Below are 20,575 nucleotides of genomic sequence, written 5' to 3'. Positions count from 1 at the left end.
CCCACCACACAGAAACAGCCACTTGAAACTCCGACCAAAACCATCACGTTACCATACATAGCAGGCGTGACCAAAAAGATCTCCAAAATTCTAAACAAACATAAGATCCAAGTCCGATTCAGTACAGTGCATAAAATCCGTGATCTGATTCCATCTGTGAAGGATGTCGTTCCTGACTTACAGTATCCTGGAGTCTACAAATTGAGTTGCATTTGTGGTGATTGCTACATTGGAGAAACGAAACGTCATGTTTCTGATCGTGTCCGCGAGCACAAGTCAGATCTGAAACACGGCAGAACTGATTCTTCTGCCGTTGCCGATCATTGCTACAACTCGGTGGGCTCTCATGATATTGTCTTTTCCGAGACCAAGGTTCTCTGCAAACCTCCCGGCTACCATCAAAGGTTTGTACACGAAGCCATACAAATATACAAACACAGACATAATTTCAACCGTGATGATGGGTACAAACTTAGTAATCATTGGAAAGATGTTATCAACCACGCAAAAAAGACTTAATTACACTTTTTTGGACCATCTTATCTGACAGGCACTATTTTACTTTACTTTACCGAGCGTTAACATCCCCAGTTATTTTGTAACAGTACTCTCTTCATTGTTCAGCCAGCATTGGTATAAACATGGGCATTTTCGTTCCTTTGTCTATCATGTGTATCAGACCTCCCCTCCCCCTCTCTGTCCATTGTGTTGGCGTGTGCAGCAGCAACCGCGTCCAAGCCGTTGTCCATTGTTTTGCCCCCCCCCCCCTCCCGATGCGTTGTACTTAGCACTCCGTGCTGTCTTTGAGCCCCGCCCCCCTCCCTCCCGATACGTTCCATTCATTGGCTACCACATTCTGATGAGCTCCCCCCCCTCTCCTCCCCCCTTCAACTTGCTTATAAGGGATTACTTCTTGAATCATTGCCTCACTTGAAGCAGCTAATTCGGCTGTGACGGTCCCACCTGATGACGGAGACTTGTGTTGCCTCCGAAACGTCGTGATTTTTGTTTTATTTTATTTTCATTAATTTTGATGTTTTACCTACGTGACTTTACCGAAAAAACCTAAGAATATGATTCCTTGCAGTCACGAAAGCTTCAAATCTACTGTAGCTGTAGTTGTGCGTTTGTCCACAAGAGGGCATCACGTGACTTGTGTCGATCAAGAATGCGCCGATAGCGACCTCGACCAGATTACAGCCCTCACCAGTTGCGTGCAACCACCAATTCCAACGAGGCTGTCGCAAGCTACGACTGTGGGCCCCCCTCCTATCTCCGGCCTAACTTTTACAAAAATAGATTAGGATTTTTTAACCCATAAACAAAAATATGTAGGCGATAACTACATATTATTTTAGTTAAACCGTATATTGGGTTTAGGGGCCGTCCATAAATGACGTCACGCACCTGGGGGGGGGTCAGACATTTGTGACGATGTGTGACGATGGGGGGGGTTGAGAAATGTGACGTCACATGAAAATGCGCAACTTTAAATAAATATAAACAACACGTTCTACTTAATTAAATAGACTTTTTAATAAATGTTTTCTCCTACAACATCAGAGTGCAGCGCCACATTAAATACACACTACAATGACAATAGTTTAAAGAGATTTTAAGCATGTTTTATTTTGGGGAGGGGGGGGGCAGAATTTTGTGACGTCATATTTGAGGGGGGGTGTGACTTTTTGTGACGCCGTGTGACGAAGGGGGAATCTAAAATCGTCCAAAATCGCGTGACGTCATTTATGGACGGCCCCTTAGAGGAAGACAGTCTCACAGTGACAGTATGAAAACGAGTTAAAGGTACAATACTCACAATTAAGTTATTATGCGTCTTCCTTTTATGCCGGCCCATCGATCTAGGATTTCCTCAAAGGGGGTGGATGGCCCAACTTCATGCTCGTTTGACACGATTGGCAGATGTTTTGATGACGATCCTAGGAACGTCCTGGAGCTAAATTGGGTCTTGGATAAAAGTTGTAGCTACAGTACATGATTGGGTGATCGGCGCCTTTTATCTTCTTTCAAAGATTAATAAATCATACTCTTTGGGTATTTCGGTAAAGTCACGTAGAATGAAAAATAATAAGATAATATATCAGCAGTGATTTGTTATTATTTTATTATTTTTCTATCTATGTGACTTTACCGAAAGACCCAGAGTATGAATTCCTGCAGTCACGAAAGCTTTAAGTCAAGATTAATACATCAGTGCACTGCATATCAAGAACATTGGAGATAAAGAGCTCTACTCAATTATGTATTTACGCGGAGAGATTCGACTCTTTAGAGATGCCAGGTACCTTATTCTTAGGTTTTTTCGGTAAAGTCACGTAGGTAAAAAATTTAAATTAATAAAAGTAAAATAAAAAACTAATAATATACTTTTATTAACTTACATTTTCTACCTACGTGACTTTACCGAAAAAACCTAAGAATATGAATCCTTGCAGTCACGAAAGCTTCAAATCTAGAATGCCAGGCACCGTCTACTCCTTGGCAATGCCAAAGTGCGTGATGGCGTCACATCGTGCGTGATGACGTAGCCACGTATTTCCCAGACTTGCACGATGACGTCCATCGCACGGGACACCCCATCGTCGAGTCCGTGGTTATCGAGACGTGCGCAGCGTGATGACGTTACGACGGTTGGCGTCATGACGTTACGACGGTTGGCGTCATGACGTCACCGGCATGCCTGGCTGTACGTCACGAGTTCAGTTTGCGATCGCGGAAAAGGCTTTTGGCTCGGCGAGTCGCGTTTCAGAGTCATTTATAAACACTGAAGCAATTTGAGTCGATTCGAAGTGTCAAGTGACGCGTCCTGAACAATGTCGCGGCAATCGTGAGTGGTCGTTCGCCTTCCTTTGCTTATTAACGCAAATTAAATCGCTGCTCGACAAGGCCGGCGTACCCATAGCAACGGCGCCTCTTGCCGACGCCAATTTTAAGTCTTCGATTGTTCGATTACGGCATTGACGGGGCAGTCGTTGTTTGCTCACTGCAGGAATGATTTAGCTGATACTGGATTGGCAGTGGTGAAACAGGAACATATCACAAAAACTCATCACATTCGTAAATAACTACGCGTAAAGGAAGAAATATATTCAACGTTTCGGGCAATGACTTCATAATTCGCAGGGCCGAGACTGGATGGCGACAGCCGTGTACAGACAGGCGTGACAGGCGTTAAAGGCTTCTACGGAGCTAATACAGTGCAGTACAATGCTCCTGTGCTACACGCCTTCACCGGCGTGGTGAAGTATGGTCAAACGCCTTGACCGGCGTGATGAGGCCCTCAGTGAACAGTGAATAGACAAATCGGTCTGTAACGTCGATATTTGGGGCAGATAAAAGCGATTACCACGACCAGGCGAGTAAGTTAACATCTCGCCACCGTGGCGAGATTAATTGCCCCCCACCAGCTCAAGGCCGGCAACAGAGATGAGAACCAGTCACGATTAGGATTATTAGGACATGTAAAGACATGCAGACTTCCGTGTGTCAGACCTGATGCTTGGTTGTGCAGAGCTAGAAAGATATGGACTGATGTGGTTCAGAAGGATGTGAAGCTGATTGGACTTATCTTCTTGGTTCTTACAGTAAAGTCACGTAGAAGGGAAGTAATAAAATAATAAAAATAAAACATAATAAAATTAAATTAAATCGAAACTGATTGGACTTGTTGATGACTTGTGCCAGGCAGGGAGTGTCAAGATCAGCGTCTGTGGAGTAGGTTGGTCAAGGACGCTGATGGGGAGTTGGAGGCAGTCGCCCTCCAGTAACAGCGAAGGGCAGAGGAGCACCGCTCACAACAATGAGCAGAACGCCGGGCAGCTAAACGTACACAGTTGGCATAGTAGGGAACACAGTTGGCACATGTGCCAGTCAACCCATGACCTGCCAGCGGGCCTTCAACACTCAACACTTCACGTGGCCTCAAAATGCACCGAGCATAGCAGAAACACCGTGGTGACGTCACCGCCACATAATAGTGAACGGTGGTTGTTGTTGGTTGTGCTGTCCCGCTAGGGATACAATCTGGGACATTGCCTTGGCGGAGGTGAAAACTCGAGCCGGTGGACAGGAGGGGACAGGGGCTGGGAGCGCCCAGCCCACAGAGTCCACCGTGTTCTTCATGGGCAGTCGCTCCGCCGTGAGTGCAACTGATCATTCACGCCACCTGCCAAATGGACGTGTGGAAGTTGATGATGATGCCCAATCGACCATGCTAAAGTTGAGATATAAAGGCTCGTTTTACATGAGTTATACATAGCACACATGTACAGCCATTCATCCATTGCAAGTTGAGAGGGTTATTTGACAATACGGTAGACTCTAGATTATCCACGCTATAAATGACGGGGAGGACGGCCGCGGATAATTAAAAATTGCGGATTATCCAAAAATCTACATTTTCTGCAGATCTCTATTCGAAAAATCACAAATAAGTATAAATTATAACTCACAATTTAAATGATCGGATAAATCACTCACAATTAAGCGCAACTGACGATTTAAATTGTTACTATTTCTATTTAGAACGAATACTAATGATAAAACCGATTGATGCGCCTGCTCAGTGATGACATTTTCCTGCTACCGCGCAGAGCCACGCCAATGAACATCAAACTCCGCCCACTACTATTCTGTGGAGGCGATCACGTGGATTTCGGATTAACCGGAGCACATTCATTCGGTTTAAGCACGTGACTTGTAATACACATTTCCAAGAATAACAATGTTTAACAGTTTTTAGATGATTAATTTGGGCTTAAGGGAAAATCCATGTGGGATTATTTTATGTCAAAATTTCAGATGCGCTGTTAATCCGCAAATCAGATAAACCGCACGCGGATAATCGAGTATACTGTACTTCATAATGCTGGTTATTGCCGGTTTTTGAATGTGAGTAGCACTAATTGTGGAGCATAGTACTATAAAACAATGGATTTTGCTGCACTGCCCATTAATAATATATCTCCACAGCAGCTACACACTCGTTTTGTATTTATAGTCATCCAACCAAGAGCTATCCAGTGCCGCAATGGCAAATAAATACAGTAAAACCTCAGCTAGCCAGACTAAGGGTTAGTCTCAATGAGGGCCCAAAGGCTTTTACATTACCTCGAAATGAGAATTCGAACGTCATCAGGATATATGCCTCATTTATTAATTAATTTGCCGGTTTTAATAACAGAGCCTAACAGTTCTATATTTGAAGCTTTCGTGACTGCAAGGATCCATACTCTTTGTTTTTTTCGGTAAAGTCACGTAGGTTAAAAAATAAAACAAATAAACCCACCGGCGTGCATAATAAAAGGCGGCGTAATCCTTGCTCTCTTATCTACTTACCCCATCTACATCACAAGGCCTCGGCTGCAGCTACAGGCGCAGCCGCAGTTGCAGCACTGGTCGTCACCTCACCAGCTTATAACCCCCCCCCCCCACGGCCCATCCTGGCTCCTCCCCCCTCCCCTTACCCAGTATATAAGGTCGTGTCTCTGAGAGCGCTCTTCACTTGATACAGTAAATTTGCTGTGACGGTTCCACCTGAAGACGGAGGCTTGCCTCCGAAACGTCGTGATTTAATTTATTTGTTTTATTTTTTAACCTACGTGACTTTACTGAAAAAACCAAAGAGTAAAGAGCCTATCTACGTGTAAAGTCACGTAGATAGGCTCAAAGAAAATAATAAAAAATAACAGAAAACTACCTCCCTGCACCCTCCCTTGGTGCTGCTGATCCTGCATAATGCATGGGCATAATATGACTTTGAAACCCCCCCGCCCACCTCCTACGCATTTCCCATGAATATGCTGAATTCCTCTTGATATGTACATTCTTTTTGTTAAGGCGCTCTTCTTCCACCTCCAACCCAGCTTATATATAAGCTCCTAGCTTGGCAGTGTCTCATTCTTCACCTGAAGACGGCTGCTTGCGTTGTAGCCGAAACGCCGTGAGAATTATTTTATTTTATTATGTTTTATTTTTTATTATTTTATTACTTCCCTTCTACGTGACTTTACCGAAAGAACCAAGAAGATGAATCCCTGCAGTCACGAAAGCTTTAAATCGAAACAGAAAACTACGTTTCGATCGCATTGCAAGCGGTCGTCTTCAGGAAAAGGGGGGTTAGCTTCCAAGGGAAACTGTTTTATAATGGTTTGAAATGGGCGTAGCCCAAATGTCAGTAGCCAATGATAATGTAAGTGTTTGACAGAGCCCGGCGGTGGTTCATTTTCCACCAATCAAAGGGTTGCCAGGTGAAAATTAGCATGTTAAAGAGAGATTAGCAGGTTAATGGCAGATCGCAGAGCCGCAACCAAGGGTTCGGCGCGCGATGTGACTGTGAAAGCGCAAGTTTGAAATGGGCGTAAAGCACAACTAACATCGGAAGGTGGTAGGATGGGAACATCATAGCCAATTATGACTTAAACTGGTTGATAACGTCCTTCCAATGATTGCTCAGTTTGTACCCATCTTCTCGGTGGAAATTGTGTCTGCGTCTATATATATGGATGGCTTCATGAACAAATCTTTGTTGATAGCCAGTGGGCTTGCAAAGTAACTTCGTCTTGGAGAAATCAATTTCGTGTGAGCCCACCGCATTAAAACAATGATCAGCCACGGCCGAGGTATTGGTCCTACCATGTTTCAGATCTGCCTTATGTTTACGAACACGGTCCGAGACATGTCGCTGAGTTTCCCCAATGTAACTACTGCCGCAGACACAGCTTAGTTTATAGACGCCAGGGTATTGCATGTCAGGGATCACATCCTTCACAGATGGGATCAGATCACGAATTTTATGTACTGTGTTAAATCGAACCTGGATCTTGTGTTTGCTCATGATTTTGGAAATCTTTTTAGTAACCCCTGCTATGTATGGCAAGGTGATGGTTTTGATTCGGTCCTCAGATGGTTCTTTCCCAACGGCTGGGGTAATAGCTTTACGGATTGTGTAGTCTGAATATCCATCTTGAGAGCTTGGTGTACGTGTTCCAGTTCACTGGCTAGGTGATGATGGTCGGAAGTAAATCGAGCTCTATGGTGTAGAGTATATACAAAGTTTAAGATGAAAATGAGCCCAGATTACCACAATCCCTCCCAGTCACACTCATGAAGGATTCCCAGATACACATTTTACAAAATAATGTAATGTTAACAAAAAATTTAATCAAGTAGTTTAAAATCACCAAGTAAATATTTTAATATTGAGAAACGGTCCCATTACAGACTCCCGTTCCATCTATACCTCAACGGGATTAACCACACTCTTTGGTTCTTTAGGTAAAGTCACGTAGGTAGAAAATAAAATAAATCATGACGTTTCGATCGCAACACAAGCGACCATCATCAGGTGGAACAGATATAACAGCAGGAGAACTGCTGACATAGAAAAGCTGCTGCAACAAGAGTTTATATAGGATTTTAGTGGGCTCAAGCCAAGGGTAAGTGGGCGGAGCTAGAGAAGGAACTTGCACGTAAATGTGAGAGATTAGCATGTCAATGTGAGACGGTCCCAGCCACCGGAGGTGGCGGGGATCCCTCCTGTGGCTGGGCCGCCTCACAGATATTTAACCTGGTGATGTACTCAGAGTCAGAAATAGCAGCTGACATAGGCAGGTAGGATGGAAACATTAGGATTAACCACAGTTTTATCAGGACTAGAATTTTGGTGGTAACTTATCGACTCCACAACAGTCGTCACATAACTTACTCGGTGCCTTACTGGAAGTCCACTCCGCAGCACTCACTGTGGAGGGTGATACACTGCCTGCAGTCTCGACCCAGGCGATTCTGTCTTGTTCACTCTGTGGTCCCCCCAAATTAATCAGCTGGTTAGGCAGGCCGTACTATCTCCTGGGTCAGGGTCAACCACCACATGTCTCTCCGGACTGACTTTGGGCTCCTGATAGTCTTGGTCCCTTTGATATCACCCAGCCCTTAGGTCGTCCCAGGCAGACTCCAGAGCAACATTAAAGAGAGCTATTGATGCCCCCAGGGTCTGGAATGCTATTGCCAATAAACTGCAACTTGAATCACTACCTATGAGATCTTCACTCAAAACTGCTCTAGAGGAGTTGTACATCCCTAGCTGCCACTGCAATTTAGTGGCCTAAAATACAATGTTTCGCTCCGGATGATCGCTGCAAAGTATCATCTGTGTTTTGATTTAGTGTGCTGATCTTAAAGGTGCATTGAAAAATGTTGATACTCCGACTGATGCTCCTACTGTTGTGGAGTGACTCATGCAGCCAGCTATGGCTGCAGAGTTTGGTAGTACATGTTGTTTATGTCGTTTATTGTGAAAATTCGGTCACATTTCTTATGCCCACTGGTTCATTGCTTTTATGGCTTTATTTTGGTGATTTTCGATACGTTTTTTGGTTTGGCCATGTTTATTTGTTGTAGTACAGAGTTAGACTGATGGCCTTAATCTAAGTTGTCTTGTGGTTGTTGTTGTTTGACTTGCATCCCATTGGGATTTTGCACATTTTTGTGTACGGTGCTTTTTCTGCAATATTTTACTGTCTTTTCTTGGATTTTCTGTTTGCACTCAGTCACATTCACTTTAAGATGTTTTTTGTTCATGTTTTTGTTTGTTGCGGTTGCACCCGATTCAAGAGCCGAATGGCTCACAGGGCTATACCTAATAAATGAACTTGAACGTGAACATGCCCCCAGCAACCCAGCCACTCCTGGAGTCAAAGTGGGGTCCTCCTGCCGCATCTTCCCTTGGGTGTGGTCCATGCTCTTTTATAGGTGAATCATTTGGTGATGCGGCATTGGCAGTGCTATGAAGAATGGCCATTGCCCAAAACATCGCCTGTTATCTATTTGTCATTTAAAGAGAGTGTTATTGAGGAATATGTTGAGTCTGTAATCGGTGAATCCACTTGCAGAAGATCAGATTTAGTGTTTTCAACTATGGTCTTCTGAAAGATGATTACTGAGTGAAATGTTACATGCCATCAACATTCCCACTCAGTACTTGTTACAAGGAATATTACCAGCCTAGGTTTCATCAATGGTGGCCCCATGCACAGGAACCTTTGTTTGAAGGGAGGGCGGTGGGGTGGTGATGTACAGGTAAATTGCCATTGAGACCACTACGAGCTAGCCCTAGTCAAGATAGTTGAGAAGTCAAGCTAGCAGATAATGCTTTGAAAATTAATGTAGCAAAAACACCTGTGTATATGTGTAAATGTGGTACATGCATAAGTGTGTGCAGTGTTTGTGTTTGGAAAAAATCAAAACATACGGTATGTATTGTGGATTGTGCACTATACTGTCATGCCTATCATCCCCCAGTCTACCACCACACCTCCCCTTCACAGATTTGTCATAAACATGCTGGTTCTGCCATCTCACTACCCATGTGTCTCTTGATGTTGCTTTGTAGAAGAATTTTATTCCATATCCGTGTATTTCATAAATGTGATCATAAATGTATGCATGTTTTTTTTAGGGAAAGACAACATTGATTCATCGGTTTCAGGATCGGTAAGGTACCTTCAAACATTCGTAATACATATATATTTCTGCTTTTTCCATAAATATGCTAAATTCCTCTGTTGATATGCAAATTCCTTTGTCAAGGCGCTCTTCCTCCCCTAACCCAGCTTAAATATACGCTGCCAAGCTTGGTGGTGTTCATGCAGACGCTGTCTTTCCGACAGACCTGTTCTTCACCTGAGGACGGCTGCTTGCGTTGTGGCCGAAACGTCGTGAGACTTGTATTATTTTATTATGTTTCATTTTTATTATTTTATTATCTCCCTTCTACGTGACTTTACCGAAAGAACCAAGGAGATTCGTAATACAGTCAGTGTCCTTTATAGTTGAGGCAAACTCGAAATGTTTGCAATGAAAATTTTCTATAAATAATAAGAGGGAACAAGTACTTTATATAGTACACTTTTGAATAGAGCATACAAAATACCAACATAAAAGAATATACTCTAGATGTTTTTTTTTGTATTACATTATCGTTATGAAACCGGACTTTAGCCCAATGAATATCTTGATTTGAATCTTGATTTGAAGCTTTCGTGAGTCTTGAATATATTTAACAGTTTTACAAGTGAGCTTCCAGAGTTTGTAGTGTCTTTCAATCAGACACAACCCAGAAATAAAATTCCACTCATATAATAGCTATGTACCTTGGCTGTAGCATGAGTTTGATGCATCGTTCACGAAAAATAGTTTTTCGTTTCGTCAAAGCACTGTCACTTCTGATGTAATGAACTGCGTGGGCATACAACTCATGTCATGTCTGAAGCCTGCAGCCTAGGTATGTAGCTACAATATGTGCTATTTGCTTTTTTGGTTGTGTAATAGCTTATTATTATACTTTTTATAGTAATTTTGGTGGGCATAATGTCAGCTTGTGGTTTGGCTGTGTGTGGCAGGGATGATGAGCCTCCAAAGGCCACCACGGCACTGGAGTACGCCTATAGTCGCCACTCACGAGGACAGGTGAGTTATAAGGCCTTCAAATTTTAAGTATGCATATGGGGGATGCGTACATATTTAAACACGTGTGTTCAGCATCTGGCTAGTTCTCGACAATTACATCCCAAATCCATTGTTTCCAAAGACTCCTATCCATTTTAGGAACGTTTGAAAAAGACGAGTGCTCGATTCATAATTGGTAATGCCCTTTATTTTGTCAAATTTTTTTTTTAAAAAGGGCTGTCTCCATAATATTCGGCCAAATCGCCATAGCAATGTTTTTCAGCATTTTCATCACCATTTTTGGCCCTATAAGTCTATCAAAGTGTCAGATGCTCATTGTTCATTGTCAGCCATGAACCACTGCTTAATGAAGGCTTCCCCAAGTCGTCGCCATACCTCAATGTTTTGCAATGCAACAAACCACATTGCTGTTTGATGAGAAGCAATATGCCAATGTGTCTAGAGAGAGCGTTTAAACAGTTATTATTGCCTGCTTTGACATGTATTAGAAACATGTACACTGACAAAAAAGATGGAGCAAAATCTCAGTAGTTTGCAAAGATGTGTTGGGAGATACTTTGGATTATACTGAGAGAAGGAAAACATTTATTTGACTGTTAAGAAGAGTAAGTCAGTTGGGAAGATATGTCACTTTAGGGGATGATGTTGGTACTCAGCTGTTTACAACACTGAGCCAGTGGTGTAAATTCCATTTCTGTGGTGGGGGTGAGTCTATCCATATGACAACCACTGTTCTCACTTTATTGACCCCAGAAGGATGATGAGTTGTCTGATATTTACTCATTTATCCAAGAGAGCCACACTTAGTCGTAGGACTCTATTTTTAGGAGGGCCCTGTGTTAGGTTTCAATTTTTAGACGTTTTCAGCCAATTAACGAATGTTTACATTTGAGAGGAAACAGCAACACCCGGAGAAGACGCATGGGCACAAGGGGGCAACACCATCCCTGTACAGATGGAAATGAAGGGTGATTAATCCACTTGATGTGTTGCTTCCCCTGGTGAGCCAGGGTATGGTACCTCGACACCCATGGGAAGGGAGTTTCACAACACTTATGTGATCCACCAACTTACGCTGCCTTCACAGCGCTACAGGCGTGCGTAGCCACTACTGCCCGGCTGAACTCCAACAAGGATTTGAACTTGGAGCTATCCAATTGCAAGCTTCTCACTCTATGGCTGAGCTATCAATTCACTCAAGAAACAAATTAAATATTAATTGTTATTTAAAAGTCTGGGTTTACACGCACTGCCCTGGACAGTATAGCTATTTATAAGTGTAGGTTTATATGTGAATATTACACGTAAAAAAAGTACAGTTCCTTGTTAGTCTACGACTGAATGAAGGCATCTTAATGCCGCTTTGATTATAATTTAATTGTTCCAGGTAAAGGATGTGGCTCATATATGGGAGCTGGGAGGTGGAACGTTCCTCACTGACCTCATCAAGATCTTCATAGTCCCATCAAACCTGAGGTGCTGTGCACACCCACAACCGTCATTTGTAACACATTGCTTTAAATAAACAATCCAAATTTATTGCATCGATATTAATAATCATGATTATACTAATTAACATATAACATTTGTATATACATTTAAAAAGCATTTCTACTTGCCTTATTGACTAATGACATTTCCTAAATGAGGTTTATAAACATAAGGCAGAAACTCTTTCTCCTTATGTAACTACATCTGGCCAGGACTTTCTAACAACAGAGATCCTCAAAATTAAGTACAGAACCAGATTTTACCATCAGACTCTCCACACTTGGGAACATGGTTTAATCACAACTCAGTCTATGCGAATCTATGGAAGTCATTGTTGACTGGTCTGAGACTTACTCTCTACATTTGAGAACACTGTTTAATCACATGCAGGTTGTCTGGATTCGAACCCAGGACCTCAGCACTGCCGCCTCTGAACTACGGGGCCACCTCACTGGTGCTTCTTTATGAAATGCAGCTCGCTGTCCGTGGTGCTGGTGCTGGACCTATCGGAACCCGGCCAGCTCTGGAGGACACTCGACGATCTGCTCAGAGCCGCCCGTACACACGCCGTGTCCGCAATCGCCGAGCTCGCGAAGACGCAGAAGCATGCGGCCGATGCCCTCCGACAACAGGCTGCTGAGCGTCTGGGCAGCGAACACTCGGTACTGGCGCACGTGCGTGCCACAGCACGTGTTTTTATTCGCATTTTATATGTTGACCCATATGCTGACATTTTAATAATACCAATCTAATTGTGTGGTTCTGTTTTTAGGATAAGGCAATGGTTGACCCATTTCCCTTACCCCTGGTAATCATTGGCATGAAATATGACATCTTCCAGGTATGACTCACTTGGTTTTTACATCTCGCCTTCCTGCTCATATTTGCCTGTAGAGACGACTTAACTTACAAATTACATACCATATTGGAACTGAAAAGTCAATACTTTACTGTCAGGCTAGTTAATGCATTTGTATAATTAAAATGATGACTAAGCGTCATGCCTTGTACACGTGTGCAGAGATGTAGAGTATTCATTGAGTAAACAGACAGATGGCCAGACAAATATAATGTATTAACATATTCAACCTTTGCCAGAAAGCGTTAAAATATGAAACAAAGGGACTGCATTGTATATATGTTTAATATATTTCACACCATACGTAGCCAACCGTGGTCATCGGAGGTGTAGGAAATCAGGTCATTCTATACATGCACACTTTTAACACAACGTTATCTTTATTTTTGTCTTATAACAGAATAAATATGCTGTTTTGAGAAATGGACATTTAATAAAGCATCTTCTCTTTAAAGGAGCCACTGACCAAAATGTTATCCCATATTATTTCGCATAAAGGCAGTTTTAATAGTGATGGTGATGAGGTGTCTTCTGTGTGTAATTTTTAACAAAATGTCAATTTATGCACAACAGAACTTTGACTCGGAAAAGCGAAAGGTGATCAGCAAGACCATGCGCTTTATAGCTCACTACAATGTGGCTACGCTGCTGGTAAGTCAGCACCGAAAACACGATCATGTAATCCTTGCTCTGAGACAAGGTAATGACAGTAATGACTGTGGATGCTGTCGAGGCCTACAACATTTTATATTTACAAGAGCTACGATGATTTTTTGATTCATTCTATTAAAAATTATAATTAGCTACTTTTTGTGATCGATTACTTGGGCCCATTTAACTCAGCTCGTCACCCCTCTACTTCCCCCCCGCCACCCGCCCATGTTCGCGTTCCCAGTCCCTGGCGTCCACGAGGCGCCCTCCCCCTCGCCCCTCACCCTCCGTTTCCCCCCCCAACCCCCCCCTCTTTGACTTATATAGCCTCCTGGCATCTCTCTGTGGTGTTCACACCTGATGATGATTGCTTGTGTTGCAATCGAAACGTCGTGATTTAATGTTATTTACTGTTTTTATTTTCTTTACCTACGTGACTTTACCGAAAGAACCAAGAGTATGGAGCCTTCAACACTTCACGTGGCCTCAAAATGCACCTAGCCTGGCACAAGCACTGTGTTGATGTCACCGCCACTTCGTGGCGAATGGCGGTTGTTGTTGTGTGTGTATGGTATGTTAGTGCAGTGGTTAGCATGCTGCGCTACGAACCTGGCGACCCGAGTTCGATGTTGAGGTTTTGTGCAAAACTAGTTACTACTGGCCAAGACTAGTCAGATAATCTATTGAAATTCAGATAAATAAATAAAAATAACCGTTATAATAGCTACAGGCTTTATGCTGCTTTGAAGCATATTATCAAGTAATAAACTATTTAACTATATGCCCTATAGTGGTCACCATACGTCGATGGTGATTAACTGTGAGCAGCCAATAACAGGTATTGTGGTTTTTGCACCCAAAAACTGATACATTTACATAAGTAATGTATATTCAAAATGTACTAGCATAATATTCATGCGTGATGTACATACATTATCTATGTATATTAACTATGAATAACCAAACCAATAATAGATATCTAATTTATATGAATACATGAACACCCCCCCCCCCGGTCTTCGCACCTGATTGGGGACAACATCACACTGCAGGAATCCATACTCTTTGGTTCTTGGTGAGAAAGCATGGTCTGCTGCTGAGGCAATCTGCAATTTGCCTCAGCAGCAGACCATGCTTTCCCACTTGATGATGGACGCTTGTGTTGCGCCCGAAACGTCGTGATGTATTTTATTTTATACCTACATGACTTTACCGAAAGAACCAAAGAGTATGCTGGGTTTTTGTATTTCAGTTTTGCAGCAACAAAATGGATGCATTAATGAATCGGGCACGGAATGTGATCAACCATCTGGCTTACCACACCTTGCTTGGGTGAGTGGTTTGACAAACAGCTGAATTTTTGTCGGTGATTCAATGATTGTCATTCACAATGTTATTATATAAAGCACACATTATCTTTTTGCCAGGGTGGTGCATGTGGCTTAAGTGGCTTAGGAGTTTCCATAAACCAGTCCCATGCCGCGTATATGATTCAGCAGTAATTGATTATTATTAAAATAATGATCAGCCACGGCAGAAGTATTGGTCCTTACGTATTTCAAATCTCCCTTATGTTCACAAACACGGTTATTTTAGTGCGGCTGGCTCACACGAAATTGATTTCTCGAAGACGATGGTACTTTGCAAGCCTACTGGCTATCAACAAAGATTCGTTCATGAAGCCATCCATATATACAGACACAGACACGATTTCAACCGAGAGGAAGGTTATAGACTCAGCAATCATCGGAAAGGATGTCGTCAACCGCTTTGGGACATGACTTGACTTGTGTTTTCTTGTCAATCAACCTCCACCGTCAGCAGTGTGGTGTGTGGAGCGGGTGCAGTGATTTCCTGGCGGCCCTTTGCCGCATTGGCATTGCTGCTGCATTGGCATTGCTGCCCCGCCCATGTTGCTGGTGCTGCTGATACACTTGGGCTACGCCCATCTCCAAACCTTTATAAACAGTTTGCCTTTAGAGGCTAACCCCTTTTCCTGATGACGACCGCTTGTGTTGCGATCGAAACGTCGTGGTATTTTTATTCACTTTATTTTTTATTATTTTTTCTATCTCCGTGACTTTACCGAAAGAACCAAAGAATGTGAATTCCTGCAGTCACGAAAGTTTGAAGTCAAAATTTTAGTGACTTCCTTACCTTTTCTTTACTTTGCACTCCGATAATTTGTTGTAGTTTGTTGTAATTTGCTGACCCGCAAACACTGACATTTTTGAAAAAGAGCTTCATAGCTCATCGGATTCATCCAAGATAATTAAGATTCTTATTTGGATAAGTACACTTACTTAAAGTCAAGGTGACTAATGTTGAAATGAACATTGAGTGGTCATTAGCTTCATTGGCTAAACTAAGCCAATGGTGGGAATTATCCATTCCTAGCGACCTAGTGTTTGCAAGGCTACAGAAGTGCAGCTTTGCCAGGTTTATCTCATTTTGCAGACTGTGAAGTGGCAATAATAATATGCATAGCCGAACTTTTGAACCCACCACAAGTGACCTGCCAGTTGATTCACAAATGTGATGTGCTGCTCAAATGAGCATTGAGGTGGTGCTCATCTCTCACATCCCTATGCAGGGGGCAAGTCATAGGACAACCACTGTTCACTTGTTCACAAAGTGGTAGTATTTAATTGATCCCAGAGGGATGATAGTTTGAGATACCCCTCCATCAAGTTTTGAACTTTCAAACTTCTGATTGTGAGCCGCTCGCTCTACCGCTGAGCCACCTGGCTGGATGTTGATTTCTGCAGTGTGTGTATATATCATCCAGTGTGCTTGGCACTACAATGCAGTGTGGAGAGAGTGAGTGGCTGAGCAGGACACGTGCTCTGTTCTCTTCAGGAGAATCAGCGTCACCGACTATGGGAAGCCACTCATGATTCAAGCAGGATCAGACTCTCTGCAGAATATTGGTACACAGACATTGTGTGTGACATACACAACATACGACGTCGATGCCTGTATCAGCCTTGGTGACATTTTGGGCAGGCGCTGAGTGAGCAAATATTAAGGTTAGCATGGCACTTAAGAATGTAGGATTAGTACAGTGCCCATCCTAACCTACTTGCCTCCCCATTGCTGATGTTTATACAATGAAACAAGTAGTATTTTTAAGGCTGAGTTGACCTGTATGCAGACTAATATGTACATGAGTACAGTAAGTCTTTGTTTAACGCTGTAGATGCGTGTTGAATGAAAACAATGTCGCTATAAATAATGTAATGATAAAGTTTGGCGAGATACAATATACGCACACACAGTAAGATACTGGTACAAATAACTGAGGGTATGCTGCCGTGTTACTGTATTATTCCATGTACTGTATCCTACCAGTCAGCCTCACATCTCAAGAAAATAGTTCTACATTGACTGGTCAGAAAACGGTGTGCGTTCCACGTTATAACGGGCACGTTACATGTTGCACAAAAAGTGTTTCCTTATAGAAGAACCGTGTTATATGGAAAACACGTTAAGCGAGGTCTTACCGTAATGCTGGAGTGAGTAAATGGGCAAGCGACCAAATCAATATACTGTATAGTTAATTGAGCAAGTGACTATGTCAGTGTTTTAACACACCGCTAAATAAAACAAATCTTTAGTAGTGATCGGGTATTGCATAACTTGGTATAGGCACACATTCAAGGCACAATCTGTGCCCCCTCCTAGGTGGCCCACCCGTCTCTCAGAAGGAAATGGGTCGCATTCACGCACGCAGCCCCATGGAGCTCTGGGAGAAATCTTACAAGGCCATATTTCCACAAGAGGTGAGCTGCAATTGTTCGTGATATTTTAAACTTATCTCCTCAAAAGAAGTAGTCAAAGTGATTTTCTGTTGAAATGAGCATTGCGGCGATGCTCATCTCCAGCAAGTGGTGAAAACTCTGCATTCCTATTTAGTCTACAAGCTTATCCATAGGAGAACCAAGTGTTAATTTTCCAACAAAGTGGAACTTATTTATCGATCCCATTATATTATGCCTGAGCCAAGCCCCACCCAGAATTTGAACTTGCAACATTTTGATTGCAAGCCGCTGACCCTACTGACGAGCCACCTGGCCAGTAACACAACAATAATGTGAATGGGAAAACATTATTATGGCTTTGGAGCCACAGAAATATGTTTCAGTAATGCTACATACAGCACTTTATTATACAAATGGAAATAACACTGGAATGCATTTTAATGTTCTGTGATTTGGTTAGATAAGGATAATGATGCTCGCTGAGCGCCGCTTGAATTCATCCTTATCCATACAGGAGGTGGATGGACGGGACAAAGACGGAGACCCAGCCAAGGACAAACAGTACGCAGAGCTGGCCGTGGATGCCATGCGAGCCCAGAAGGACCAGGTGAACACCTCATGCTGGACTTCCTTTCTTATTGGATGTTTGATGTCCTCCATCCACCAGAGGCTCCTTGAGTCTCAAGACTCATTTTTATGGAGGTTGTGCAATGAAATGTTCTGCCAATTCCTTGTTCATGCTTTACATGCAGAAAGAAACCAGAGTACCAAGAAAAAAACCTCTGCATATGAAAGAATAATAACACTCTCCAGTATAAAAACCCTAGCGACCTCGACCCTGGGTTCCTAGAATTGAGACTCAGCTGGACCAGGACTCCCCACAATCAGACTACTAGCCGGGGCTTTACTGATTTTTCTGTTTTTTGTGGACTAATTGAAGGGAGACGCAGGGGTTGCTTGCAAAATAGATTAATTGACTCGTCAAAATCTGATTAAAGTAAGGCAATGTTTGAACAGATTATATGAAAGTGATAGTGCAGGAAATGATGACGATGACAACTGACATATTGTACTTTACACAGGAGCTGGAGGAGTACCGGAGGAGCGCTGGGCAGCAGTGGAGAGACATCAAGCTGGGGTCCAAATCCCGGTGACACAAACACGCATGCATGTGCGTTCAGACGAATGCATGTGTCATGGAGTAGGGACCTTAAATTCTAGATTTGAAGCTTTCGTGACTGCAAGGATTCATACTCTTAGGTTTTTTCGGTAAAGTCACGTAGGTAAAAAATAAAATTAAAATTAATAAAAGTAAAATAAAAATCACGACGTTTTGGAGGCAACACAAGCGTCCGTCTTCAGGTGGAACCGTCACAGCACGATTGCTGTATCAAGACGGAAGCTTGTGTTGCCTCCGAAACGTCGTGATTTTTATCTTACTTTTATTAATTTTATTTTTTAACCTACGTGACTTTACCGAAAAAACCTAAGAGTATGAATACCTTAAATTTTGTTCGTTTGGACCTGAGAGGCAGATGTAACCCAGCAAACACTTGAATATTATTTTATTATCAAAAGTATTTACCTCTAGCAATGCGGCAGTTAAAATATGCTATCAGCCTTAGTTTGACACTCTTTAAAAAAGTATCTGACAAATTTCATTCTTGAAAATGTAATTTGGATCAGCACCCTTGAAAACCCGCACATGCTCATTTTTGTAGGCCTAGGTTCAAAAACAAATACATTCAAAATATGTGCCCTTAGCTATACATACTAGAACTACATATTTACAACCCTGTATATCAAGTAATATCAAATAGTATATTAAATATCCTTGAATAACAATTAAGAGAACCCTGATCACTGCAAGGTCCTGTTCTCATCTTTGACCAGTCTATTATTCTACCTGTCCACAATTCTCAACTGCCCATTTGTGTGGCTGGGAAGCACCCAGTCATAACTGACAAATATATCTGCAAAAGTCAACCAATTTCTGCAGCCGTGTTAACTTTGGTCTTAAGAAAACATGTCCGATGTTGCTTGGTTGCAATGTAACCAATCAAGAGTCTCAGTCTTACCATTGCATGATCTCCATGTCAGCTTGTGACTTCTCTTCAAACTGTGGTACAGATAATGAATCTATTGCTGCTGCAAATCTCACAGAACCTGATTCCAATATAAGTATGTCCTATTCCATGCTCACCATACTTAGCTCCTACCTCAGCAATGAAGTCCCCTAGTAGTAGCAGTGTGGTGGTAGGTGGCCGGAACAATACATCAGGCTATTTCCACTCTTTTCTCAATGTTTGTACATGCTATTGGACTGTTTGAGGCTTATCTGCCTTTAGTAATCAACAGATTACCCAGAGTCCTACTAATCTATTGTGAGTGCCATTGGCCTTAGAGTCCAATGAGTGCCTCATCTTGTGTTATAACCAGATAGAAGTACATGGAGACAATAAGTATTTTTTTCATGGGAATACTTCACATCGCCATACATTGTACGATAAACGATGAATTGAGCTAAAGCAGAAAAATGAGAAAAGTATAGGCTGCATAAACACACGTGCATATATTTAATTATGCACAGGCAAATTGCGTTTTTCCGTTGGAGTATAATGAGCAGTCATTTCAGCTGTAGTTTTGTGTTTTGAGATTACTTGCTACAGTAATGTCTCTCTGGGTGGTCTGCTGTTCTGCCACTATGAATGGGTAGTATTCAGGTCTGACAAAAAAAATCCAGAAAGCAAAAAACGACAAAAAATGGTCTCATAAAGCTTTAAATAAATGTAACTTTATCAAGCAAGCAATAACGCAACCCGAAGCGGAATATCGTGTGACGTGTCATTAGAGTAAACGCGAGCATTGTCTCCCCATGCCTGTGTGTGTGTGTGCGTGCACACGCGGAATTACCCCTCGGTGGACAACTATTTACCCTGTCCGTAATGACACTGTGGACATTAACATCATGCCATTTAATTGAGAAAAAAGCAACAATTTTAAATAGGTTCGTGCATAATGTGAACGTTTTTGTTTTGCTACAATTAGACCCAAGAGAGAGAATATAACATCTTTATCTTGAGAGGAATTGTAGCTGGTGTTGTTTTGATGTTTTGTAGAAGGGGTGGCTGGCCGAGTGATTGCAGTTGGAAGCCCCTGTAGTTATTAATACTAGAGTAGCTCTGAAGTAAACTCCGGTGTATGTTTGTTCGCACATAGGTTTTTTTCAAGAGAAAGTTTTATTAGAAAAATGGTATCTATGGGATCATTTTTTGTCAGTATCAAAATTATGACTTGATGCCTTGCAATCGGTGTCTATTTGGTG

The 20,575-nt window shown here is 42.3% G+C and overlaps 1 protein-coding gene across 2 annotated transcripts; it reads left to right on the top strand.

The window, feature by feature from the left end:
• Nucleotides 1-2,699: 2,699 nt before the first annotated feature.
• DYNC2LI1 (dynein cytoplasmic 2 light intermediate chain 1) lies at nucleotides 2,700-20,126 on the top strand. Of its 2 annotated transcripts, XM_078596646.1 has the most exons (13): nucleotides 2,700-2,848; nucleotides 4,036-4,159; nucleotides 9,479-9,513; nucleotides 10,422-10,488; nucleotides 11,876-11,964; nucleotides 12,455-12,641; nucleotides 12,752-12,820; nucleotides 13,412-13,489; nucleotides 14,742-14,821; nucleotides 16,349-16,419; nucleotides 17,174-17,271; nucleotides 17,765-17,857; nucleotides 18,333-20,126. In XM_078596646.1, exons 1-13 carry the CDS (start codon nucleotides 2,835-2,837, stop codon nucleotides 18,402-18,404), a joined length of 1,077 nt encoding a protein of 358 aa, XP_078452772.1. In that variant the 5' UTR covers nucleotides 2,700-2,834; the 3' UTR covers nucleotides 18,405-20,126. The 2 variants fall into 2 exon arrangements, with proteins under 2 accessions (XP_078452772.1, XP_078452771.1); XM_078596645.1 differs by lacking the exon at nucleotides 16,349-16,419.
• The last annotated feature ends 449 nt before the right edge of the window (nucleotides 20,127-20,575 follow it).

The sequence above is a fragment of the Lampetra planeri genome, chromosome 7, assembly GCF_965212315.1.
Source record: "Lampetra planeri chromosome 7, kcLamPlan1.2.h2, whole genome shotgun sequence".
In the NCBI taxonomy this organism is placed as follows: domain Eukaryota; kingdom Metazoa; phylum Chordata; class Hyperoartia; order Petromyzontiformes; family Petromyzontidae; genus Lampetra; species Lampetra planeri.
This window is presented reverse-complemented; position numbering and strand designations above follow the sequence as displayed.

What these genes read in the sequence shown, in the direction of transcription:
- DYNC2LI1 (XM_078596645.1), top strand. An exon ending in GTCTGGGCAGCGAACACTCG is followed by an intron (nt 12,642 to 12,751) that starts GTACTGGCGCAC and finishes TTCTGTTTTTAG; the next exon opens with GATAAGGCAATGGTTGACCC. An exon ending in ACAATGTGGCTACGCTGCTG is followed by an intron (nt 13,490 to 14,741) that starts GTAAGTCAGCAC and finishes TTTGTATTTCAG; the next exon opens with TTTTGCAGCAACAAAATGGA.